Consider the following 27,427-nt stretch of genomic DNA (forward strand, 5'->3'; position numbering starts at 1 on the left):
ATGTCCAAGTCACAGGTGAGTATATTTTTTTTTATTGCTTGCTTTTTCACATTATAAATTTGGTAGCATTTTCCTCCTAAACCTTCAAAGCTGTGCTCTGTCCACTTAACAAACTGTGGCTTGTGTGTCTGTGCTGTGGAAAGGCTATTTCCTGATCAGATTTGCCATCTCTGTGTGGAGTGAGGACTTGAACAGAGTAGAAATTGTGGAATCTCTATTTCAGGGCTGGGAATATGACTTAGTGATAGAGTGCTTGCCTAGCATGCATGAAGCCCCAAGTTCAATGCCTCAGTGCCACATACACAGAAAAAGCCAGAAGTGGTGATGTGGCTCAAGTGGTAGAGTGCTAGCCTTGAGCAAAAGAATCTCAGGGACAGGGGCTGGGAGTTTGGCGTAGTGGTAGAGTGCTTGCGTAGCATGCACAAACACCCGGGTTCGATTCCTCGGTACCACATGCATACAAAAAAGCTGGAAGTGGTGCTGAGACTCAAGTGGTAGAGTGCTAGGCTTGAGAAAGTCCAAGAACAGTGCTCAGGCCCTGAGCTCAAGCCCAGGACTGGCAAAAAAAAAAAATCTCAGGGACAATGCATAGGCCCTGAGTTCAAGCCCAAGGGCTGGGGGAAAAAAAGAGGAAGGAAGGAAGGAATTGCAGAATTCAAATCTGAATGCTTCTGAATGCCCACTGATGAGTCACTAAATGTACATTAGCATCCCTCCATGCCGGGGGTCCTAGTTGTGAATCTGGACCACTGAGGTGTGTATTTGATCCCAGGCTATTTTCTTTCTGTCAGAGCTGTCTCGGTTACCCCCTGAGCATCTTCTTCATCGTGGTCAATGAGTTCTGTGAAAGATTCTCCTACTATGGAATGAGAGGTAATTTTAGACACTTGTCACCTTTTGGGAAGAACGTGTCAGGTGATCAGTCCTAACTCTGCATCTTCCTCCCCTGCTCCCTCCCCTGCCTTCTGTGACAAGCGCTGCTGGTTCTGTACTTCCGGAACTTTATCGGCTGGGATGACAACCTGTCCACTGCCATCTACCACACGTTTGTGGCCCTGTGCTATCTCACACCGATTCTTGGAGCTCTTATCGCTGACTCGTGGCTGGGAAAGTTCAAGTGAGTGGTTAATGAAACAAACCAAATATGTAAATGTAAACTTTGTGCTTTAGTATTGTGGAAGGAAGAATCACAAAACAGAAACTTGCCAGATGCTGGTGGCTCAGGTCCATAATCCTAGCTACTCCGGAGGCTGAGATGTGAGGATCGCATTTCAAGGCCAGCCCAGGCAGGAAAATCCAGGAGACTCTAATCTTCAATTAACCACCAAAAAACCAGAAGTGGAACTGTGACTCAAAGTGGTAGAGTGCTACTCTTGAGCAGAAAAGCTCAGGTACAGTGTCCAGGCCCTGAGTTCAAGTCCCAAGACTAACAACCACCACCAAAATGCCTCATCCCCAGAGTCTAGCCAGGGTCTGGCATTTAGCAAGTAGGTAGGTTCTTTACACTCCTCCACCCAAGCAGAACACTTTTATCCCATCTTGAAATAGTGTCAGAGTTCAGGGCTGGGAAGATGCAGACACTGACCACATCTTGGCTGCTGAAGGGCTCTGGCAGTTTGGTGGGCTTGTTGTGGGACAGGAGGTAACCAGGCCAAGCCCTTTCCTGGTCCTGCACGAAGACCTCCACGAGGACAGTGCCAGGAAATGTTTCCCAGAAGTGAAAGGAGAAGTAGTGGACATTCCAGGCCACAAGATTGAACACAGATAGAAACAAGTATATTCACTGTTTCCAAAGAAGTCTCTAAAAATAAAAATGACCAGTGGTTCACGCTGGCCACCTATCGATACCAGTGGCAAGATTAGTAACCTATGCTGCAGCTGGGGAAGGAAGCAGGCAAGTCTTTAAAACAGGCGAAAGTGATCTTCTGCCTTCAGCTCCCCAGCCACAACTTCGCTCTCCCGTCCTGCGTTGTGTCTTTCTGAGAGCAGTTTCACCCCAGTTTGAGCAGAGTCTTCCTGACGGAGCTCCTGTGAGCCTTGAATGAGGTGTGTGGACAGCCATGGTGCAATTAACTATCATTCTCTTAATCCTTCTAAACAGGACGATCATATCGCTCTCCATCGTCTATACCATCGGACAAGCGGTGATTTCAGTGAGCTCCATCAATGACCTCACTGGCCAGAGCCCGGAGGGAACCCCTAACAGCCTCTCCGTGCATGTGTGAGTTCATGGCCCCACTGCTCCACCCCCCCTCCACTTTCTCACTGGGAGCTCTGGTGTGGCATCTGGCTCCAGGGAGTGGGGCGCCCTTCCCCTCCACATCGCTCCAGGTCAGCAGTGCAGGGAAGGATGACTAATGGACTCACAGCTGGGACTTCTGTGGAGGACTTCACCGTCCTTCTGGAGTTGCTCACTTTGACTTGGCAGCCCTGGGCATGGATGTCCACTGGAAGGGAATTCCCATCCCTCTTCATCTTCTCCAGCTCCTTAGCCTTGATTCTTAACTAAAGCCCTTTAGTTTCTCCCTTGCTTACCTTTCAGTAATTCAGACAAAACATTTGACAAAAACGTTAGTCTTGGCTACCTGTCTGGATTCTTGATGGCCAGTGCTGTGGGCCACTTCTGGTAATCTGGCCTTGTAGCCTGATTAGAAAGACTGGTTTTTCTCCTGTGGATTTCTGTTCTTTCATTTAAGAGCTCACCATCCCATGGGCGGGCAAATGTAAGTGCAAGTCAAGTTCACGACCACAATACTGACTTGCTGGTGGATCAGAAGTCTTCTCCAGGTGACAGTCTCTGAATTCTTGCCCTCAGTGGCTAGTGAGAGACTCAGCAATAAGTGCAGTTAACAAATGACCCCACAGAACCTGGCAAATGATCCTCCTAAGAACATGAACTTGGAGATGAGCTGGGTTCGGATTCTGGCAGAGACCAGACTGTGAGAGTCCAGTTGTGTGATTGTGAGCTAGTGTCTTATCCTTTGTGCTTCAGTTTCCTTCCTGGTTGTAGTACCTATATCATTCAGGGCTATGGTGGGTTAATGCAAGGTGGATAGGAATCTTAGATGCCTGACTTTTATTTCATGTAGTTAGAAAATGCCTAAAACCTTCCAAGAGTAAATGACATATAATATTCAACACCTTGTTTCTGTGATCAAAAAAATGTTTAGAGAGAGCACTTCAAACACAACTCATATTAAGAGACAAAGGACAATGAGGACAAACAGGGTTTGGGCCAACTGATGCAGAAAAAATGATTTTGCAAGTGGGATTTTTTTTGGTCGGGGGTAATGTATAGAGGGGTTACAGTTACATTCACCAGATAGTAGGTGCATTACTTCTCATCATTGATAGCCCTTCTCATGTTTTTGTCCCCATTTCCCTCCCCCAAATGCAAGTGGGATTTTTGTTTTGTTTTGTTTTGGGGTTTTTTGGGGTTTTTTTTGCCAGTCCTGGGCTTGAGCTCAGGGCCTGAGCACTGTCCTTGGGTTTTCTCAAGGCTAGAGTTCTATCACTTGAGCCTCAGCACCACTTCCGGCATTTTTTCAATGTATGTGCTACCGGGGAATCGAACCCAGGTCTTCATGCATGCTAGGCAAGCACTTTAACCACTAGGCCAAACTCCCGGCTGCAAGTGGGATTTTTAAGGAATTTTTTTCTCTGTGGAATATCTGCCTTGACCTTTTTTTTTGCTTCAAAGTATTTCTAGTCTAAGAAACATTAGTAGCTAAGAAGATATGGGATAAATGCTTGTAAACTTTGGATATTTGTAGCACCGAACTGAAAATTTAGTAAAGTACAAAATCAGGGTTGATAAATTGTTATGATTTTTTTCTAATTCAGCAGGTCAAATGCTCATAGATAACCTAGAAAATACAAAAGTAAATTAAGATAAATAACCTACTTCCACCATGTGATTTCAACAATAAATCATAGCTATATTTCATTCCAGTTTTTTCTGCATTGTAAGCCATTTAAGACTGTACTACCCAACCCAAGGTTCTTCTTTTCGTTGCCATCTTATTGCCCAATTAATGTCATTTAATGACTATTGTGAGTCTATCTTGATCACACAAGACACAAGTCTTAGGTTTTTTCAAGTAATATTTCCTTGTTGTGTGTGTATATCTGTTCTGGGGTCTGAGCCCAGACCCCTTCATACGCCTAAGCACATGCTCTACCACTGAACTACACCCTGCCCCTTAATTCAAATATCTCCTATGCACGTTCTTTCACTGGAAAGGATAAAGCTACAAAAGAACTTTGTTCAGATTTTAAAGTATTACTTTCCCTTTCCTAGATGATTCAATTTTGGACCATGGTAGAGATACAATGTTCAATAGAGTACAAGTTTTCATTCTGCTGTTAGACTGCGGCATTCCTGTGAACTATCCCCACAGCCAAGCTAAGCCTCTTCCAAGGTCAACCCTGCACCCGGTCCTCAGCGGCAAGTAGGAGTCTCCCGCTTCTACAGACCCCTCACCTTGGCCCTAACCCATTCCTTTTCCCAGGGCACTGTCCATGATCGGCCTGGTCCTGATAGCACTTGGTACAGGAGGAATCAAGCCCTGTGTGTCGGCGTTCGGTGGTGATCAGTTTGAAGAGGGCCAGGTGAGAGCATGCCCCCCACGCTGCCCCAGAGCCCACTCCAGTGAATGATAGCCCCCAGGAACCAAAGCCCTGGATGCTAAGTCTGTTCGGCATCACGTTCTTCTTCAGTATGCCTCAAAGTAAGATACTGTTCTACACCAGTGGCTCACATTGGTAATCCTAGCTACTCAGAAGACAGAGCTGAGGATCATGGTTCAAAGCCAGCCTGGGCAGAAAAATCTGTAAGATTCATATCTCCAGTTAACACTAAAAGTGGTCAATTTGAAGTAGAACTGTGGCTCAGGTGGTAGAATGCCAGACATGAGCCAAAGGACCACCCAAGAGTTCAAGGCCCTTGAGTTCAAAGCCCTTGAGTTCCAGGCCCTGAGTTCAAGCTCCATCATTGGCGCCAGAAGGAAGAGGAGGAGGAGGAGGAGGAAGAGGGAAGGAAGAGGAGGAAATCTCAAGTGTGTTCAGATCTAGGCTAACCAGGCTGTGAGTGGGCTCAGATATGAGCTGAGGCACAGTTCTGGTGCACAGGTCCGCTACTTCATCGGTGGTATCTAACTTACAGATAGACAAGATCTAACTTATCCTTTCTATGACAGGAAAAACAAAGAAACAGATTTTTTTCCATCTTTTACTTGGCCATTAATGCTGGAAGTTTACTTTCTACCATCATCACTCCCATACTCCGAGGTAAGGAATATCTGCACAAGGCGTTTATTCTCCTTTTAATTATGAAGAGGAAAGTCAGATTTAAAAAAGAAAAGATAGGGGCTGGGAGTTTGGCCTAGTGGTTAAAGTGCTTGACTAGCATGCACAAAGAACTGGGTTTGATTCCTTAGTACCACATACATAGAAAAAAGCCAGAAGTGGTGCTGAGGCTCAAGTGGTAGAGCGAGCCCTAGCCTTGAGAAAGTCCAAGGACGGTGCTCAGGCCCTGAGCTCAAGCCCTAGACTGGCAAAAAAAAAAAAAAAAAAAGAAAATCTAGGGGCTGGGAGTTTGGCCTAGTGGTAGAGTACTTGCCTAGCAGGCATGTAGACCCTGGGTTCGATTCCTTGATACCACATACATTGAAAAAGCCAGAAGTGGCACTGTGGCTTTAATGTAGAACTCTAGCCTGGAGAAAGCCCAAGGAAAGAGAAAGAAAGAAAGAAAAAGAGAAAGAAAGAAAGAAAGGAAAGCTAAACTCTCATCTTGTTAGTTTTGTTTAGACCTCTTTAGTTAGCTGCCAGATGTGCAACTCATCATATCTAATACCTGACTCTTATAACCACTGCAGAGTCTCAGCATCCTTATCACAGGCATCATTTTTCCAGCTCTATGCTAATGCGGTCTCGGGATAGGCATCCAGAGGGGTGTCAGGAAGAATGTCCAGTGAGTCATGGACAATCAGCCTTCCAGCTCAGCTCCCCAGGGGCGGCTCAGTAACTTGGGAAGACCTTCAAAATTTTACCCCTTGATTTCTGAAAAGAATCACATAGCACTATCAGCAACTATCTTTGTGCTTATATAAACACTTTGTGAATTTCCATGCTGAGGGGAAAAATTGGCATTGTTTGGGACAAAAACCCATGAGGTACTCACTTGAATCAGATGAAATTACAAGAGAGTATTTTTAGGAATTCATGAACAGTAAACACAAAAAACACCATATCAACTTGGTTTTTAGGCAAATTTAGTCATTTTTTTTTGTCAGTCATGGGGCTGGAACTCTGGGCCCGGGTGCTGTCCCTGAGCTCTTCAGTTCAAGGCTACCGACCTACCCCTGGGGCCACAGCCACACGTCCCATTTTCTAGTGACTAATTGGAGATAAGAGTCTCACGGTCTTTAGTGCATGGGTCTGGCTTTGAACTATGATCCTCAGATCTCAGCCGCCTAAGTAGCTAGGATTACAGGTGTGAGCCACCACACCCAGCTCTCAATTTAGTAACTTTTTAAAGTTAGACTCACTCTCCTTTCCCACTTCCAGGTTTTTCTGGAGTGTGGTTACTGTGTATGTCTGAAGTATAGACCATGTTAAAGGATGACATTAAAGTCAAGACTCAATTTTTAACATGTGACAAGCATTCAACATTAATTAATGAGGAAATGGAAAGTTGTTATAATCAATTCAAAGAAGAATTTGATCAACAGAGTTCTTAATTTTTATTTTTTACAGTGCTAAGGTTTGAACTCAGGACCTCAATCTTGCCAGGCCCGTGCTCTACCGTTTGAACCATGCTTCCAGCCCTTTCTGCTTTAGTGATTTCTCAGCTGGGATCATGTACTTTTGTTTGGAGTCAGCCTCAGACATGATCCTCCTATCCTTCCCTACCACGTAGCTCCACCTACAGATATGCACCATCATATCCATCTTGTTTTTGTTTGTTTGTTGTGGGTCATGGGCCTTGAACTCTGGGCCTGGGTGCTGTCCCTGAACTCTTCAGCTCAAGGCTAACACTCTAACACTTGAGCCACAGTGCCACTTCCAGTTTTCTGGTGGTTAATTGGAGATAAGAATCTCACAGGAATAGGGAGAGGAAAATGGGGGCAAAAACATGAGAAGGGGTATCAATGTGTGAGAAGTAATGCATCTACTACCCTCTATACATTACCCCGACAATAAAAAATACAATAAAATAAAATATTTTTTTGAAAAAGAGTCTCATGGCTAGGCGTGGTGGCTCACTCCTGTAATCCTAGCTACTCAGGAGGCTGAGATCTGAGGATTGTGGTTCAAAGCCAGCCCGGGCACTGAAGAAAAAGAGACTGTTAAATCCAATTAACCACTAGAAAACTGGAAGTGGTGCTGTGGCTCAAGGAGTAGGGCAGTAGCCTTGAGCTGAAGAAATCAGAGACAGCACCCAGTCCCAGAGTTCGAACCCCATTACTGACTGACAAAAAAAAAAAAAGAGTTTCATGAACTTATGTGCCTGATTTACCTTGAACCACAGTCCTCTTTTCTCTGCCTCCCAAGAAGCTGGGACTATAAACATGAGCTATTATAGCTGACACTGCTTTTGCAGTATCATGAACAGAAACCATTTTCATGACTATGGCTTTTCTACTAGCTAATTTCTTTCCCTATATAAGTGTGAAATAGCTATTCAGACAAAGTCAAAATCCTTGGAAGATCAGATCATTATCTAAGGCAGAAGTTGAATTTTTCTGTGAAAGGCCCTATGTAATGTCTAATTGTCACCTAAATATCATAAATGTAGGATCATACAAAAGGAACCCTACTGCACTACTGGTGGGATTGTAAACAAGTTCAGCCACTCTGGAAAGCAGTGTGGAGGTTTCTTAAAGAACTGAAAAATAGACCTTTTCTATGATCCCGCCATACCACTCCTGGGCATCTATCCTGAACATCATAACCCATGATATGATAAGGACACCGGCTCAGCTATGTTCATCTCTGCACTATTCATAATAGCCAGGCGATGGAAACAATCCAGATGCCCTACTGCAGATGAAAATGTGGTATATATATACAGTGGAATCTACATAGCCAACAGACAAGATAAAATAATGGCATTCGCAGGGAAGTGGATGAATCTAGAGCGAATCATGTTGAGTGAGACAAGTCAAGAACAAGGAACAAAAGACACATGGTATCCTTAATTTGTGGCTATTAGATCCAAACAGTACAAGAGCGATGACTCAATATTTGTGTACCCAATGCTATGGACATGGTATTGGAAATATAAACACAACTACATAGACATAAAAATTTATGACTCTATAGGCATGTTTTATTACATAGATCAATATGTATCTATGACATACAAACCCTCAGCCTAATTTTAATTATGCTCTAAAATCTAAGTGCCAGTGATTATATATAGCATTTCCCTTCTCGAATATTTGTTTGTTAAATAAATCATTTGAAATATGATGTAAAAATCAATGTTAATAAATTCTTTAAATTAAAAAAAAAACAAAAAAATATTGACTTTCCAGCATAGTTTTGCTTTCATTAACTGAGTTCAATGTATTTGAATTACTATATCCACTTCATATTCTGCCTCATCTCAGAAAATCCACAGAACAAATAGAAACACACTGGGTGACCCAGGGTTATACATAATTTAGGGGCTGAGATTAGAACATGTCTCCCACAATGCAGCTTTGTTCAGCTGGTAATGGATAAGTCTAGGAAATTATGTAATAACAAATTCTAGTAACCAATGAGGAAGTTTTAGAGATGGAAACTATCTATCCATTATTGATGACATCATGATACATTAATCTTGTCATTTCTTTCCAGTTCAGCAATGTGGAACTCAGACTTCCTGTTACCCACTGGCCTTCGGAGTTCCTGCTGCTCTCATGGCTGTATCCCTAAGTAAGTAAGAATCAGTTGAATCAGTGACTCACACCTGGAATGCTAGCTACTCAGAAGGCTCTGAGAATTGTGGTTGGATGCCAACCAGGACAAGAAAGTTGTCTCCAATTAACCACAAAAATGTGGAAGTGTGGCTCAATTGGGAGAGCATCAGCCTTGATTGAAAAAAGCTAAGCAAGAGTACAAGGCCCTGAGTTCAAGCCCCAGGACTGACACAGACACAGACACAGACTCTCTCTTCTCTCTCTCTTTCTCTCTTTCTCTCTCTCTCTCTCTATCGCTATCTCTCTATCGCTCTCTCTCTATCGCTCTCTCTCTCTATCGCTCTCTCTCTCTCTCTCTCTTTCTCTCTCTCTCTCTCTCCCTCACACACACACACACACACATCACAGTCTCAGACCTTTCTTCTTTTTTTTGAAAGATTTTATTAGCACTGATTTTTACATCATATTTCAAATGTCGTGTTTGACAACAAGTAATCAAGAATGGAATCTATATACAATCACTGACACATACATTTTAGAACATAATTAAAATTAAGCTAGGGTTTGTATGTCATAAATACATATCAATCTATATATTATAGCATGTCTAGAGAGTATATATATATCATCATAGATTTTTATGTCTATGTAGTTATATAGTTATATTTATATCTTCAAGACCATGTCAATGACCTTGAGTACCCAAATATTGAGTCATCACTCTTGTGCTGTTTGGATCTAATATCCACATATCAAGGAGACCCTGTGTCTTTTGTTCTTTGGGCTTGTCTCACTCAACATGATTTGCTCTAGTTTCATCCACTTCCCGGCAAATGCCATTATTTTATCTTGTTTGTTGGCTATGTAGAATTCCATTGTGTATATATACCACATTTTCTGTATCCATTCATCCGTAGTGGGGCATCTGGAGTGTTTCCATCGCTTGGCTATTGCGAATAGTGCAGAGATGAACATAGCTGGGCAGGTGTCCTTATCATATCCTGGGTTTTGGTGCTCAGGGTAGATGCCCAGGAGTGGTATGGCGGGATCACAAGGAAGGTCTATTTTCCGCTTTTTAAGAAACCTCCACACTGCCTTCCAGAGTGGCTGAACTAGTTTACATTCCCATCAGTGGTGCAGTAGGGTTCCTCTTTCTCCACAACACTGCCAGCATTTCTCTTTGTCTGAGTTCAGAACATTGGCCATTCTAATTGGGATAAGGTGGAATCTTAGGGTTGTTTTTATTTGCATTTCCTTTATGACCATGGATGATGAGCATTCTCTCATATGTTTTTCTGCCATTTTAACCTCTTCTTTGGATAAGTCTCTCTTTAGTTCCCTTGCCCATTTAGTGATTGGTTTGGTAGGTTTGGTGGGGATTAGTTTCTTGAGTTCCCTGTAGATATTGGATATTAAGCATTTCTCTGATGTATTATTGGTAAATATCTTTTCCTGGTTGGTTGGCTGTCTTTCTACTTTAGTAGCTATGTTATTATCTGTGCAGAAACTTTTTATTTTTAGGTAGTCCCATTTGTCAAGTCTTTCTCCAATCTGTTGTGACCCTGGGACTCTGTTCAGGAAGTTTTTGCCTGTGCCTATGAGTTCCAGTGTTAGACCTTCCATCTTAACTGAGGAAAGCTAGTAGCATGCAAGGGAACATTAGTGTCTGAGTTTTCCTTGAGAAGTATTACTTCGTATCACATATGCCTTTTGGAAAAAAATGCCATGGGAAGTGGTATTATGGCTCAATGCGGTAGAGCACTAGCCTTGAGTGAATAAATCTCAGGGACAGTGCCCAGGTCCTGAGTTCAAGCCTCATGACCAACAAGGGAAAAGGAGAGAATAATGGAGGGAGGGAGAACGGGATGGGGGGGAGAGAGAGAGAGAGAGAGAGAGAGAGAGAGAGAGAGAGAGAGAGAGAGAGAGAGAGAGAGAGAGAGAGAGTGAGAGAGTCAGTCCATGGAAGAATAGTCTCACTGAAGAGCTGCTTCATTAGTTGTAGCCACATTTCTGCACTGTGCCACAGAAAAAAAAAAGTTGCCACATAGAAGTAAAGTTTCAACAGATTAATTACATTTCCCTGAAGTTAGAAAAGAAGAAAAATGATGAGAAGGAAATTTTTCTCATCATCACCTCCCAGAACATTAGAGCTATGTTTATTGTCATTGTGGATTAAGGCACTCATCTGCCTGTCACTGGGGTGCCATGATGCTAAAACAGCTGCATGTGCAAGGTGGCTTGAGATGCCTTCAGTTCTGAGAAGCTGATGGGAAATACTGGCTTCCGTGTTTATATATCAGAACAAAATATAACATTGTACGACCTCTCCTGTGATAAGAAATCCAGCTCTTCCCTAAGTTAGCCACTTATTTCCAAACAAGATAGCTCAAATCAAAGCATCTCTTGAGCTGCAGATAACACATCTCCTTTTCCCTGTCCAGTTGTATTTGTCATTGGCAGTAAAATGTACAAGAAGTTTCAGCCACAAGGAAACATCATGGGAAAAGTTGTCAAGTGCATTGGCGTGAGTATCTCTGCAGCTGTCTTTCAATGATGTTGAATCACCTCAGGGCCTCCTGCTTCCTTCACATGAACGTGCAGTGGGGCTTTGACTTTCCTTAAAGCATATTTTTAATATTTTTACCCATTTTTAAAATTGTTATTTAAAGCACCAATTTCTTATAAAATTTACCCTGCTAAAAGAGAAACAAATCAAAGTCACTCCTCATTTATCCAAATGGTAGGCAGTGCCTGCTGTTTTGCAGGACCCAGTGACACAGAAATAGGGCCACTTGAGTTTGGTGATAAGAATCATGAGGTCTCAAGCACTGTGAGGTGGAGGCCACAGCTCCACCTGTATTTTCTTGTAAATGTATTTTTGGGTAGCAGACTCTTACATTTCAGTTTTTTAAATGATGCTTAATTCAATTATTAGGGAGATTTTCGGGATGTGAGCAATGGCCTACTATGTAAATTTATATTATCAAGCATGTTCATATGTTTCTGATTTTTAAAAATCAGCACCCAAATCAGTCTATACCATAAATGGAATTAATCCCTGGCTTTTTGAAGAATTAGCATGAAAAGTCAGGCACCAATGGCCCACACCTGTAATCCTAGCTACTCAGGAAGCTGAGATCTGAGGATCACGGTTCAAAGCCAGCCTGGGCAGGAAAGTCCGTGAGACTCCTATCTTCAGTTTAACCACCAGAAAACTAGAAGTGGCGCTGTGGTTCAAGTGATAGAGTGCTAGCCTTAAGCTGAAGAGCTCAGATATAGTGCCCAGGACCAGAGTTCAAGCCCCATGACTGACAAAAAAAAAAGAATTAGCATGAAAAAATAATATAAAATGCATTTTTACATTCTTGGAAACATAAACTGTGCAGGCACACCGTGGTGGCTCATACTATAATCCTAGATACTCAGGTTGAGATCTGAAAACCAATGCTTAGAGCCAGCCCACAGGAGGCAAATCTGGCAAGACTCTGATCTACAAATGATAAGCCAAAAGTCAGAAATGGAAGCATGGTTAAGTAGTAGAGCAGTAGCCATAAGCAAAAACTGAGGGAGAGGCCCTGAGTTCAAGTCCCAGTACCAGGACAGCAAAATAAAGTAGACCACATTAGGGGAGTGGCTCAAGAGAAAGACACTTCAAACATTGCCTAGCATACCAGAGCCCTTTGGTTGGTTCAGTCCTCAGAACCACAAAAGCAATCTTAAATTTCAAATTAGTTTAAAAAAGTATTAAAAATCCTATGTAAGGAGTCTTGGGCTAAATAAGTACATTAAAATGAATTTTATGCATTCCGCTTTTGATTGTTAATTCCACCACAAGGAAACCTAAGTGGTGAATGTGCCGTGAGTTATATGGCTATTGAGACGCAATTCTCTAGAGGAGCTGGAGGGTGTGACTCGATTTACCCAAACTGAAAAAGAACAGTATTTAAAACAAATGTATCAGCTAACATTTCGGCACCTTCATCATGCTAGAATATGCAATTGGAAATTTTGCTTTTCATACACATTTTTCACTAAAATCCATTCATGGGAATGGGTTTTCCTTATTCTAGTTCTGCTTTGTAATTTGATTTTTCTTCCTCCCTTCAGTTTGCAATCAAAAACAGGTTCAGACATCGGAGTAAGGAGTTTTCCAAGAGGGAGCACTGGCTGGACTGGGCCAAAGAGAAATACGATGTGAGTGACTTTGCTGACTGCCATAGAACCCATTTCCATTATCCACCCTTTCATGGTTCTCCTGGCAGTGGGCAAACAAAAGCAAGATACGGAGTATCAAACCACAGAGGCCAAACGCTCAGCTGTGCTGCCCTGACCCTTGTTAGCTTCAATAAGATGATGCGTGAGTGATTTCATATGCATACACAGATAGACGGCTATGTGTACATGTACAGACATATGTATCCACACGTGTAAGGAGACCAGATGAACAGGGCTGTAATTTATCTGAAAGCAACATTCCTACTGTAGAGTGTTTGGTGTAACCGGCCATTAATTTTGTGTAACTGTGCTTATAAAACTATTTAAGAGTTAAGGGGAGTGGTCTCCAAAATGGGATAAAACATTTAGTAGAATTTCCTTTTCACAAACTCAATCCTTACCTCCTAAGTAGATGTTTTACTTACATTTTGATTGCTTAGACATTTCTCTGGAAGCATGAATCACCTTCCAGCTCATCTTTAGGTACAAATACCCGAGCCCCTGGCTCTGTGAGTGACTCTCGGGGCTGACAACCTCCTCCTCCTTCCCACAGGATCGGCTCATCACTCAAATTAAGATGGTTACCAGAGTGATGTTCCTGTTCATCCCCCTCCCCATGTTCTGGGCCTTGTTCGACCAGCAGGTAACGTTTCTTCTGCACATCTTCATTTAGCGGACGTCTTTAGGGTATTACCGTGTATGGAACCACACTTGGCATTCAGTTCCAAAGAGGTTCTAGTTTCCCTTTTGTATTTCACTTTTTAAATTGTTAGATCACATTGAGTTTATTGAGTAAAAAAATAAGAATTCCAGAAGCTTCTGTGAACATTTCTGGTGCAGATCCATGAGGAAAGTAAAGTGGAGTCAAGTAAGAGCCACTCTTGGGGACCTATCCCCAGGACTTCAGGACTCTCGCCAGTCTAAACTGACTGCAGACAACCTGTTTTCCAACTGACCCCGCGTGGTAAAAAGGTGCACTGTCTCTGATGGGTATCACAGGGTATTTAAACTGAGAGCGCCATAATATCTTCCACTGTGTTAATTGATTAGTTTGTCAATGCTGAGGTTTGAACTCAGGACCTTATATTTACTGGCAAGTACTCTACTACTTGAACCACTTCCTCAGTTCCATCCACAGATGTGACAGAGCCATTCCCTAGACACAGTAGAATCTTGTGTAGTGAGACAACTCAATGTGTGGTGATCAGTAGAAATGCAGTAAGGTATTCTTTTAGAAACTGAAGTTTAAAAAAGGTGTGACCATGTGTATTTATTGTACAGAGGGATTACTGAAAAAGTATGAACTACCCTTGGAGAAAATGCAATCTGTGGCTTTCTGCCTAATACAATAATGGACCAGGAGGCCAACATGAAGTTTGACAACTTTATGTATTTAATTAGTTCATCAGTGCTGGCACTGGGGCTTTGAACTCACAGCTTCACATTTGTGCTTAACCTTTTTCATTCAAGGCAGGCACTCTACCAGTTGAGCCATATGAGCCAAGTCTCTACTTCCAGTTTTATTTTCTTGTTTTTGTTTTGTTTTGTTTAACTGGAGATAGGAGTCTTATGGACTCTTCTGACCAGGCTAGCTTCACACCAAGATCCTCAGATCTCATCCTCCTTTGTGTGGCTAGAATTATAGGCAAAGCCACCATCAATCACCCAGCTAAGGCAACTTTAAATCCTGTGACCCTTCAACCCTCATGCCTAATTTAGAATTGTCCACAGTGGCTTAATGCCCCCTGATAATGCGGTAAATATGTCTGTTTTTAAGGGGTCCAGGTGGACGCTACAAGCAACAACTATGACAGGAAGATTTGTGAGTTTGGGGTATCTCATTATTTACTTCCCCCTGCCTCTGCTTTATTTTATGCCTTTGTTCACTTTCTCCTTCCCTTTTGTGAGATTTTCTTCTTGTCTCTTTCAGGGGAGTATTGAAATCCAGCCGGATCAGATGCAGGTAAGAGAAAGAATTAAAGTGGCTTTCTGGATCCCTCCCCCACCCCACTCGGAGACCGAGTTCACTCCTTATCTCTGCCCCTCCCACAGACTGTGAACGCCATTCTCATCGTGATCATGGTCCCTATCGTGGATGCTGTGGTGTACCCGCTCATTGCCAAGTGTGGCTTCAATTTCACGTAGGTGTTAGATGGCTTGGAGTGGTAGAGACCCAGTGGTTCATGGCACAGAAGGAGGTGTCTGCTGGGGCCCCCCCACAACCTCACCTTGAAAATGGGGTCTCCAAAGAAAAGAATTAAAGAGATATTTGCAGGCCAATGTTTCTAAAATTATCCTTTAAAATAAAAGGGCTTGGGTTAGCACCAGTGGCTCATGCCTAAGCTATTTTAGGAGGCTGAGATCTGAGGATCAGAGTCTGAAGCCAGCCCAAGCTGACAAATCTGAGAGAGTCTTATCTCCATTCAACCAGCAAAATGCTGAAAGTGGATGTGTGATTCAAATGGTAGAGTACCAGCCTTGAGTGGAAAAAGCAAAGTGAGTTCAATATTGTGCCAATACCGGCACACACACACACACACACACACACACACACACACACACAATCAAACTATCGATTGTTACGTTATTAAGTAAAAAAAATCAAAAGCAGTCCAAGTGCTGGTGTCTTATGCCTGTAATTCTAGCTACTTAGGATCATGGTTCAAAGCCAGCCTAGGTAGTAAAGTACATGAGACCCTTACCTCCAGTTAATCACCAAAAAGCAGTAAGTGCAGGTGTGACTTAAGTGGAAGAGCTCTAGCCTTGAGCAAAAAAGCTTCAGGCCCTGAATTCAAGCCCCAGGACTAGCAAAAAAAACAGTGGAAGAATGCCTGCTAACGAACACAAAGTCCCCGATTGAGTACTGCCATAAAAAATAGACGGATGACTAGATAAACTATTAATAGAAGCCTGAATGAAGAGTTGAGTGAGTTTCTAGAAATTGGGTGGAAAGAAATGCGAAGCTGTATGCCACTGCCTCCTTCCCAGCATTCATGGTCACAAATGAGGAAAGGATTTGGGGCACCCAGATCTTTGAGGGTTGGTTGGTTTTGTTTGTTTGGGGACAAGAGGAAAGGTGGTGTCCCCTGGGCCTGAGGTTCATGTTCTTGTCCCCGCCAGCTCTCTAAAGAAGATGACTGTTGGGATGTTCCTGGCTTCCATGGCTTTTGTGGTGGCTGCAATTGTGCAGGTGGAGATTGACGTGAGTTCCCCAAATCTCCGGTGTCTTGCCCTGGTGGGTTGGAGGGATGGGAGGGTCAGAGGAAGCCACAGCCCTCCATACACCCCATGTGAGGCCTGGAGCTATGGGCAGGCCAAGGGTGCTGTCTCTGAGCCTTAGTGCTCAAAGGAAGGCCCTGTACTACTTGAGCCATGGCTCCTCTTCTGGCTTTTTGGTAGTGACTTAGAGTCTCAGGGACCTGGACTGGCTTCAAACCTTGATCCTCAGATCTCAGCCCCTGAGTAGCTAGAATTATAGGCATGAACAACTAGACCAGGCTTCTTCCTTTGGGGGGGGTGAAAAATATTCCATTGTATGTAGTTGCATTTTGTTTTTCCACTCACCTGTTGATGGACACCTGAATCACCCACACCCTGTCTGGTGGGTATAGCTCAGGTGGTTCTCACTCTCCTGTGCACACCTGACTTTGTGGGAAATGAATTGGGCCAAATCTGGGCTTCTCCAGCAACACTGGGTCTGTGAGTGCAGCATAAAGACTGGAAGCTCTGAGCACCAGTGTAGAAGCACAGGAGGTGATGCAGGCATGAAAGAAAGATGAGAGCTCCATACCTGGGGCTGGGGGAACACAACGCAGGGACCCATCAAAAGCAGAGCCCACAGAGGCCATGGTTCCTCCCATCTTACCAATCCTAGACTTCATAACCTGGTCTCCACTGGCTGGAGGCAAGACTGCAAGCAGCCTGTTCCCTACTATTCCATTCTCCAAAAGAACACCTTGTCTCATGGTCACATGACATGAGATCAAAAGCCACGCTGGTTCCCAGGATATGATAAGGACACCTGCACAGCCATGTTCATCTCTGCACTATTCACAATAGCCAAGCCATGGAAACAACACTGGCGCCCCCCTGCACATGAATGGACACAAAAAATGTGGTACATGTATACAATGGAATTCTACATAGCCAACAGACAAGATAAAATAATGGCATTCGCTGGGAAGTGGATGAATCTAGAGCGAATCATGTTGAGTGAGACAAGTCAGGACCAAAGGAACAAAAGGTGCATGGTCTCCTTAATATGTGGCTATTAGAGCCAAACAGCACAAGAGTAATGACTCAATATTTGGGTACTAAAGGTCGTTAACATGGTCTTGAAGACATAAATATAACTACATAGACATAAAAATCTATGATGCGATATATATACTCTCTAGAAATAGTGCTGTCTTATATAGATCAATATGTACCTATGACATACAGTCTTAGCTTAATTTTAATTATGTACTAAAATTTATGTGCCAGTAATTGCCTATAGAGATCCCCTTCTTCAATACGTGGTTTTTAAACATGGCATTTGAAATATGATGTAAAAAATCAGTGTCAATAAAATCTTTTAATAAAAATAAAACCTTAAATATAAAAAAAGCCGTGCTGGGCATTGGGCCTGCCTCTGCCAGCACAGCTTTGGATGGCTAGAGGAAAACCAACTCTAAAGCAAGGCTGACAGCCATCGTCAGTCACACAGAAACCCTCACTGTCAATTTTCTTTTCTTTTCTTTAGAAAACTCTTCCAGTCTTCCCTGGAGCCAATCAAGTCCAAATTAAAGTCTTGAATATAGGAAATGACAGCATGATTGTATCTTTCCCTGGAGAGATGGTGACACTTAGCCAATTCTCTCAAGTAAGTGAAAGGCAAGGTGAATGCCTTTTTCATTTGGGGACCTTTCCCATCACATTGTCACCTGCTGGGATCACAAATACACACCACCATGCCTGGCTTATTGACGACTGAGATGGGGTTCTCCTTAGCATTTTGCCTGGCTGGCCTTAAACTACAATCCACCCAGTCACAGCCTCCAAGTAGCTAAGATTGATTGCAGGCCTGAGCCATGATGCCGGTCCAAAATTTATTTTCAAACAGCAAAATAAAATTATAATCATTGGTGAAAAGTAGTATCCTGGGTCAATATGAAAATAAATTTATGACAAGAGTTCATGAGGGTAGGTGGGAGGCTAAGACAAATAAATGCCATCTTCCCACAAGGGATTTTTTTTCTTTTTTGCCAGTCCTGGGCCTTGAACTCAGGGCCTGAGACTGCCCTTGGGCTTTTTTCCCTCAAGTCTAGCCCTCTGCCACTTGAGCTACAGCACCACTTCTGGCTTTTCTCTGTATGTGGTACCAAAGAATGGAACCCCGGTCTTCATGCATGCTAGGCAAGTACTCTACCACTAGGGCAAACTCCTGGACCTCCACAAGGCATTTCTGATGAGTATAGATCTGAACATGAAACTTGGGATGTCAGAAATACAACATTACAGTGGTAATGGTATGAATAAGACTGGTGTTGATTGTGATTCTTTTTCCCTATGTATAGACAAATGAATTTATGACTTTTGAAGCAGACCAGCTGACAAACATAAACATTGCTAATGTCACTGAAGTAACTCATAAGTTTGAGCCAGGCCACCGCCACACCCTTCTCGTGTGGGCCCCAAATCACTACCGGGTGGTAAGTAGCAGTTGTCATCTGAGAAACACAGCCTTTGTTTGTTTATTTTTCAGTCATGGGGCTTGAACTCAGGGCCTGGGCACTGTTCCTGAACTTTCTTGTGTGAGGCTCTTGGAGCCACAGAGCCACTTTTGGTTTTCTGGTGGTTAACTGGAGATAAGAGACTCCTGGACTTTCCTGTCCTAGAACACAATTCTCAGATCTCAGCCTCTTGACTCAAAAAGACTCCAGGCATGGGCCACTGGCACCCAGCGACACAGCTTTTAATTAGTGTGACATTGTTTTATTATATCTATCTCACAGGATCAGATAATCCTCCATTTCTCCTCTCTTCAGGCACACAGGTCATTTGACTTGCAATAAAAATTTTGTGGGTGAAAAGAGTTAACATCACTTTTTAAAAATTTTTTTGCCAGTTCTAGGACTTGAACTCAGGGGCTTTCTCAAGGCTAGAGCTCTACCAGTTGAACCACAGCACCATTTCCAGCTTTTTCTGTTTATGTGGTACCAAGGAATTGAACCCAGGTCTTTGTGCATGTTAGGCAAGCACTCTACCAGTAGGCCAGACTCCCAGCCCCCCACTTTTTAAATTTTTTTTTTTTTTTGCCAGTCCTGGGCTTGAGCTCAGGGCCTGAGCACTGTCCTTGGACTTTCTCAAGGCTAGAGCTCTGCCACTTGAGCCTCAGCACCACTTCTGGCTTTTTTTTCTATGTATGTGGTACCAAGGAATCGAACCCGGGTCTTCATGCATGCTAGGCTAGCACTTTAACCACTAGGCCAAACTCCTGGCCCAAATTTTTTTAAAGATAAAATAAAATATTTTAAAGCACTGGGGATGGCATAATGTACATAAATCACAGAATACTTACATATTCTCAGGACCTCGAGGTAAAGTTTTTAAAAATATCTTTATTGTCATTAATTTTTAATTTACATTGAATTAAATCAGCCTCCAAAAAAAATACAGAAGGCATGATGTTAGGTATAACCAATCACACACACATGAAATGCTCGGTGACAAAATACTCGTGAAGAAGCTGTGCAGATCGCATTTAATGAAAAGAAGAGAATGCAGGATTCTGTCAAGGGCATTTGAGTTAGCCTCTACGAAATCTCAGCATGCAACTGATTTTGTTTGTCATTTGCTTCGTGAGAAAGTTGTTGCAGGACTCGTTTTTAATTGCTGGGGAATAGTATTCTTAGGGATCACTGGCAATCAAGGATCAATATTACTAGAGCCAGATACCGTTAACTCACACCAGTAATCCTAGCTACTCAAGAGGTTGAGACCTGAAGAGTGTGGTTTATAGCCAGTCTGGGCAGGAATGGCCACATGACTCATCTCTAAGGAATTACCAAAAACCTACACGTGGAGTTGTAGCGCAAGTGGCAGAGTTCTAGCCCTCAGCAAAAAAAAAAAAAAAAAAAAAGAAGAAGAAAGAAGAAGAATGGCTCAGGGATAGTTCCCAGCTCCTGAGTTCAATCCAGGCCTCTGTGTGTGTGTGTGTGTGTGTGTGTATGTGTGTGTGTGTGTGTGTGTGTGTGTGTATCTGTATATACACATATATATGTGTTTGTATGTATGTATGTATGTATGAAAATACACCTACCATTCAAGGCTAACTGTTCTTATTCATAATTTTTTCTGTAAAGTTGTGAATACATATTGTGTAACAACCATGTGATTAGTCAAAAAAGTAGTAGGTGCTCAGATTAGCCTGGAGAACAAGCAGGGCTAAAGAAATGGAATCCTGGGCTGGGAATGTGGTTTAGTGGTAGAGTGCTTGCCTGGTATGCAAGAAGCCCTGCTTTCAATTCCTCAGTAAATTCCTCACATAAATAGAAAAATTCAGAAGTGAGGCTATGGCTCAAGTGGTAGAGTGCTAGCCTTGAACAAAAATTCAGGGATAGTGCCCAGGCCCTGAGTTCAAGCCCCAGGACTGGCAAAAAAGAAAAGGAAAAAAGAAATGGAGTCCTTTAAATGGGACCCGCCCTTCCCTCCTACGATGAGAACTCACATCATGTTCTTCTAAGGTTGAGATGACCTGGATATCAGAAACATGTTTTTTTTGTTTTGTTTTGTTTTGTTTTTGTTTTTGTTGTTGTTGTTGATGATGATTTTATTTTATTTTTTTTTTTTTGCCAGTCCTGGGCTTGAGCTCAGGGCCTGAGCACTGTCCTTGGACTTTCTCAAGGCTAGAGCTCTACCACTTGAGCCTCAGCACCATTTCCGGCTTTTTTTCTATGTATGTGGTACCGAGGAATCGAAGCCAGGTCTTCGTGCATGCTAGGCAAGCACTCTACCACTAGGCCAAACTCCTGGCTCAGAAACGTGTTTATGTTACTGTTTTCTCTCAGGTAAAGGATGGACTTAACAATAAGCCAGACAAAGGAGAAAACGGAATCAGGTATGAAGATTTCACTAAAACTTAACTTATAGTGAGCCACCAGTGGCAGATACCCATAATCCTAGCTCCTGGGGAGGCTGAGATTTGTGAATCCAACCAGTAGACGTATCTAGGAGAGTCTTACCTCCAATTAACCAGCAAAGAGTCAGAAGTGGAGGTGTGGCTCAAGCAGTAGAGTGCCAACTGTGAGAGAAAAGGCCAAGTGTAGATGTAGAAATCGATATATGTCACAAAGGTGGTGAAACTTAGTCACTTGTTTTAGGGACATAAAGGTTGAATTGTTCTGTTCTGTACTTGTGGGCTCACTCAACTGTTTCTTCTCTAATTGGACAATATGCTGCAAGTCTTCTCTGAGGCTGGAACCTTCATCTCTAGAGTAGCACAAGAAATGCAGGGTCTTCCACAGCCTGTAACAGCTAAGAACGTGATTCTTAGCCACCTGTTCTTGCTAACACCTGAGTGATCCTTGGCATAGGCCAAGATAGAAGCCTTGGGATCTAGAACCCGGGCTAGCAGGCACTTCAGCTGGCACTGGGTGCTGGCACTCTAGCCCTGTCCAGGCCTAGTCTCCACCATTTGAAGGCAGCTGCTTACAGCTGTCTCTCCATACTACTGGGCTGGGTGTTCTCTCTATATAACTCTTGCCACCCTTCCCTCTCCCAGGCTCTCGGAAGTAAATACAGATTTTCCTTTTCATCCCCAAAGAAGCCCTTTCCGGAGCTGTCTTCCAGCTCCTCAGCAATGTCTGTTGTTGGTCCTTTGCTTCTTTAACACAAACGCTTTCAGAGCAAGGACTGCAAAGGCCTGGCTGACTTCTAGAAGGAAAAAGCAGCTCTATCTGACCCTACCTACTTGCTGTCCATAAATTGGGAACTTAGAACAGCTCCTGACATGTATAAAGTATTGGAGATCCCCTGAGCTCTCAGATCTGGGACCTGTCTCTATGGAGAGTCTGTTTTGCTTTCAAATAATAGTCTGTCTTAAGCCAGATGCTAGTGGCTCATGCCCATAATCCTAGACACTCAGGAGGCGGAGACCTGAGGATCATGGGTCAAAGCCACCCTGGGCAAGAAAGTCTGAGACTCTTATCTCTAATTAGCCAAAAAACTAGCGGTGGAGCTGTGGCTCAAAGTGGTAGAGTTCTAGTCTTAAGTGACAGTGCACAGGCCCTGAGTTCAAAGCCCCACAATCAATTTTTTTAAAAAGTCTGTCTTAGACTCTGCTTTCAAATAGGTTTACTCTGTCTGTGTTATAAATAAATAGATAAAGTAAGTAAGCATCGGGCTAAATTATTTTTCTTAGGGGCATTCTTATAAGTTCTGAGCAAGAAAGAGCCTAAACTTGCTTTTACCTTTAGACTCTAGAAATTTCTAACACGCTCTTAAATTCTTTCCAAAAAGTTATCTCAACCCAATGACAGATGCATGTCTCAAAGCATAAGTTATTCCATAGTTCAATTCCAAGAGAGATGATTTTTTATTTCAGATTTGTAAATACTTTTAACGAGGTAATCAACATCAAAATGAGTGGGAAAGTATATGAAAATATCGCCAGTTACAACGCCAGTGAATATCAGTTCTTTCCTTCTGGCAAGTAAGTACCCCTGCTGGAAACTCCTCCAGTTCTAAGATGTCAAGTCTTTATCTTTAGAGACTACATTGAGGTTTTTAATACCAAGAACGTTAACCTCAATCATTCATTCAATAGGAAAAGCTACACAATAAACTCAACAGAGATTCCACAAGGTTGTGTACATGAATTTCAGTCTTCCAACCTGGACTTTGGCAGTGCTTTTACATATGTGATCAAAAAGGAGGTGAGTAACTCTTTGCTCTCCATAGATATTCTCTTCTGTACATATCCTCTTGGACATCCCATTGAGAAAAGTAGGATCAGTATTAGAAATGTAGAATCCATTATACTCACCACTTGTGCTTCAACTACTGACTTGGGTTAATAGTGAAATAAAATGTAGAAGTCTGAGGGCCGGGAGTTTGGCCTAGTGGTAGAGTGCTTGCCTAGCATGCACGAAGACCCGGGTTTGATTCCTCGGTACCACATATGTAGAAAAAAGCCAGAAGTGGTGCTGAGGCTCAAGTGATAGAGTGCTAGCCTTGAGAAAGTCCAAGGACAGTGCTCAGGCCCTGAGCTCAAGCCCACAACAGGCAAAAAAAAAAAATGTAGGAGTCTGATGTACAGGGATGAATATTTCACGTTGGTCCATACTTCTTTACTATTAACAAAGGCATAGCAACATCATTAAAGAGATGACAATGTTTTAATAAACTGGAATCAGTAGCCAGACATAGTAATGCATGCCTGTATCACAACACTCAGGGTTAAGATTTCAAGGCCGGCCTAGGTTACACAGTGAGATCCTGCCTAAAGAAAACAGGGGAATGGGGTAGGAAGAGAAGGAGGGAAGAAAATGAAAGAAAAGAAAAAGAATGAAGGGAAGGATGGAAAGAAGGAAAGAAAGAGGACAGGAAGGAAGGAAGGAAGGAAGGGAGGGAGGGAGGGAGGGAGGGAAGGAGAGAGAAGGGGGAGAAGACAGACAAGTGAACACATTCTCAGTTCCCACCAAGCCTGTCCAATCAGAAGCATGAAGGTGATGTTGCATGTTCACATTTAAGATGTATACTTTCTTCCAATGCCCACCGAGCAGCGCTAGCGGTGGAACTCTGTTGGCCTTGTAAAGAATTGTCCTAAGATTCTCCACTTCCGTTTTAACTTGCTGCTTCTGCCTTGATGGTTTAGAGTAACGGCTGCCCGCAAGTGCTGGAGTTTGAAGACATCCCCCCCAACACCGTCAACATGGCTCTGCAGATCCCGCAGTACTTTCTGCTCACCTGCGGCGAGGTGGTCTTCTCTGTCACGGGGCTGGAGTTCTCCTACTCCCAGGTGTGTGCTTCCTGTCACCCCGTCTTCCCCCTGCCCGCCTGCAGAAATTGCTGCCAGGGCACCATCTACATCTGGAATGGCCGTGTATAGTCTTTAAAAATTCTAGACAGCACTATGGAATCTTCCACAAACACGGTCTCTGAGATCGATGGGCTCTTTACTGAGAATCCTGCCCCATGAGCTCTGTGACTGCTTCTGTCCATGTATCTGACTCCAGAGTCACACTAACATTGAGAATGCTGGGTGGAAAAACCTAGGTTTGTGTCAAGTTAGTACAGTCTAGATTTTACAGTGACCAAGGGATCAACTCCTCAGCAAAGTGTTCACTGCCAAGTCTGTTTCTGGGACCTACCCAGTAACCACATCAGATAAGGCCTTGCTTTAAGTGTATAAGACAAATGAGGCCATTGTTTGGGGATTTGTTTGGGATTTTTGTTGTTGTTGTTGATTTGTTTTTAGCCAATACTGGGGCGTGAAGTCAGAGCCTCCCACTGTCCCTTGGCTCTTTTTACTCAAGGATGGCACTCTACCACTTGAGTCACTGCTCCACTTCCAGCTTTTTACTGATTAATTAGACAAAAGTCTCTCAAATTTGTCTGCCAGTGCTAGCATGAAGCCTCAGATCTCAGCCTCCTGAGTGGCTAGGACTGCAGGAGTAAACACTGGTGTCTGGGACAGTTATTCTTGGTGCCCAAATTAGAGCTTGATTCTGAAGTATTTTGTCAACACTGCACCAATAGTCACTGTGCGCCACAATTTCTAGTACCTTCCGTCTTTGTAGAAAAGTTGGTAAAGGGTACCTAGTAAATCCTTTCTGTGATGACACTGAGAACCCAGAAAATGAAGCACAGATGAGCAGACCTACAGCTCAGAGAGCAGCCACTCATGGATGGCTCTGCTTAGAAACTCTCTGGGGGAGCGGAATTGGCTCCCCTTACCAAGGGAGACCCCTGGAAGCCTGTGGAGACACACATTTGGAGAAGGCTGTGTGCTCTGCCATGGCGGGGGTGGGGGGGGTGCTCCAGGTTCTTATCCACGCGATGCCTGCCTTGTCTTTGCACATGCCTGGCCTTTGTTGTTAGGCAGCTGCATGGTGGCTCGGTGGAGTAGTGTTGAGTGTGCTGTGTTCAAGGGCCATGATCCAGGTCGTGATTAGTTCTGTTTTGTTTCCGAAGGCTCCATCCAACATGAAGTCTGTGCTTCAAGCGGGCTGGCTGCTGACGGTGGCCGTGGGAAACATCATTGTGCTCATTGTAGCAGGGGTTGGACATTTCAGTAAACAGGTACGGGATAGAAGGAGATGTGCTCTCTATCTCTCTGTGAACACATGGCCATTTGGTCTAATGGCTGGAGACAGTTGCCAGACCAACTAGACAGGGCTTTTACCAGTAACAATGGCAGACAGAGGGTCGATTCTAACTTCCCCCTGCTGTTGCACAGTTGGAAACGGATAAGTGAAATAAGCAGCTGAGTTTCAGGACATCCACATCTCAACTTAGAGCTGGTGACGCCTAGCTACTCAGAAACTGAGATCTAAAGATTGCAGATCCAAGCCAACCCTGGAAACCAAATCTAAGACTCATCTCTGGACACATGCACAAGTGGTAGGGCCTCAATTGTAAGTGAAAAAGCCATCTAAGGATGCTCTTGAGGCCCTAACTTCAAGCCCAATAACAACATAAAAATAAATAAATGAGTAAATATATTTAAAAAGAACATCCTTCCTAGCTTTGATGAATACCACCAAGGAGCTCTAAAGCCGGGGAGAATGATGGGAGAGGATGACACTGACCAACAGACATTCTACTTATAAATTGGCATGTTGAATTGAAATGCCTTTATACAATTATGCAAACATGATTTTTTAAATAAACTTAATTTTAAAAAGAACAACTCTAAACTAACACCTGATCTAGAAACTTTCATAATACCTAAAGTAGAGCCATATTAAAGGCTGTTTTCTAGCTATAATTAAATGAAGATGTTTTTGATAGTTGAACTTCTGAGTCTAGCTCTGAGGCAGACAAGGATAGGGGCCCATCACCTCCACATTTTACAGCTGCCCACACCACATCAAGACCCACTGAAGCTGTGCTAATGCCATGAGTGCATGCGCTCATGGAGTCGCCACACCCTTCACTTCTGTCATTTTGTTGATTAACTGAAGGTAAGAATTTCATGGACTTTATCTGCCTGCGCTAGTTTCAAACCATGATCCTCAGATCTCAGCCTCTTGAGTAGCTAGGATAACAAGTGTGAGCCACCAGGGCCTGGTCCAGCTACTTATATTTTTTTTCTCTTTTTTTTTTTTTGGTGCCATTTGTGGGCTTGAACTCAGAACCTGAGTACTGTCCCTGAGCTAGCTTTCAGAGACAAGGCTAGCGCTCTATCATTTGAGCCATAGTCCTATCTCTGGCTTTTCTGAGTATTTTATTGAAGATAAGAGTCTCACAGACTTTGCTGCCCAGGCTGGCTTCAAACCACGATTCTTCATCCTCCTATTTCATCCTGAGTAGCTGGAATTATAAGTGTGAGCCACCAAGGCCCAGCTCATCTACATATCTTAAAGCTTGAAGGCCTCAGAAATTTCCTCTCATCTCCGAGTCTCGTGTTTGTACATTTCTGTGCTGTGAGAAAAAAAAAATGTCATCTATGATGTAAGCATTAGAAAAAAGATAGCCAGTCTGTCCCTGAATTGATTGTCTATTTTCAATAGCTTTTCAAAGCTACTGACGTGCATACATGCGTGCCTTCATATGACCTTGTTTTTGTTTTCTTTTTTTTTCTTACTCCAACTTGGAAGTGGGCTGAGTACATTCTATTTGCTGCTTTGCTCCTGGTTGTCTGTGTGATATTTGCTATCATGGCTCGATTCTACACTTACGTCAACCCAGTGGAGATTGAAGCTCAATTTGAGGAGGATGATAAGAAGAAAGCAGAGAAGGACAACCTGAATTCCACCTTGGAGCCTGTCTCCCAGACCAAGATGTGAAGGTTGTGCAGCAAGGGAAAGATGAACTGAGCCTGGCTGTGCCCTCATCTCTGTCCCAGGAGACTCGGTTGCTCCACTCTGAAGTCTTTTTTTTTAAAGTCTTACTTATTTAAAACACACACACACTTGAAAAAAAATTAACAGCTTATGTTGCATGAACTCCCCTCCTGTCATACAAATGAGCTTAGTTTAGACTAACTTCATCTTGGAAGGGTTCCATATTGCTTTTGTTCTAATGCTGTTGTGAAAACAACATAGAATGTGGGAGGAGCCAATGCCAAAAATGAACTCACAGGAATAGTAAATGCA

At 43.1% G+C, this 27,427-nt stretch overlaps 1 protein-coding gene across 1 annotated transcript; it reads left to right on the plus strand.

Annotated features, from left to right (window-relative positions):
- On the plus strand, positions 1-27,118 carry Slc15a1 (solute carrier family 15 member 1). The gene is made up of 22 exons (XM_090341693.1): positions 1-15; positions 792-873; positions 976-1,117; positions 2,102-2,221; positions 4,512-4,611; positions 5,199-5,289; positions 8,848-8,925; positions 11,351-11,433; positions 13,017-13,103; positions 13,678-13,767; positions 14,902-14,946; positions 15,055-15,087; positions 15,177-15,265; positions 16,245-16,326; positions 17,869-17,988; positions 18,683-18,817; positions 21,176-21,225; positions 22,711-22,818; positions 22,933-23,041; positions 23,983-24,126; positions 25,302-25,409; positions 26,930-27,118. The coding sequence occupies exons 1-22, from the start codon at positions 1-3 to the stop codon at positions 27,116-27,118; spliced, it is 2,100 nt and encodes a 699-aa protein (XP_090197819.1).
- The last annotated feature ends 309 nt before the right edge of the window (positions 27,119-27,427 follow it).

Source organism: Megascapheus bottae, chromosome 11, assembly GCF_031878675.1.
Source record: "Megascapheus bottae isolate mThoBot1 chromosome 11, mThoBot2.hap1, whole genome shotgun sequence".
In the NCBI taxonomy this organism is placed as follows: Eukaryota; Metazoa; Chordata; class Mammalia; order Rodentia; family Geomyidae; genus Megascapheus; species Megascapheus bottae.

What these genes read in the sequence shown, in the direction of transcription:
- Slc15a1 (XM_090341693.1), top strand. An exon ending in CATATGTGATCAAAAAGGAG is followed by an intron (nt 23,042 to 23,982) that starts GTGAGTAACTCT and finishes TTGATGGTTTAG; the next exon opens with AGTAACGGCTGCCCGCAAGT. An exon ending in TGGAGTTCTCCTACTCCCAG is followed by an intron (nt 24,127 to 25,301) that starts GTGTGTGCTTCC and finishes TTGTTTCCGAAG; the next exon opens with GCTCCATCCAACATGAAGTC.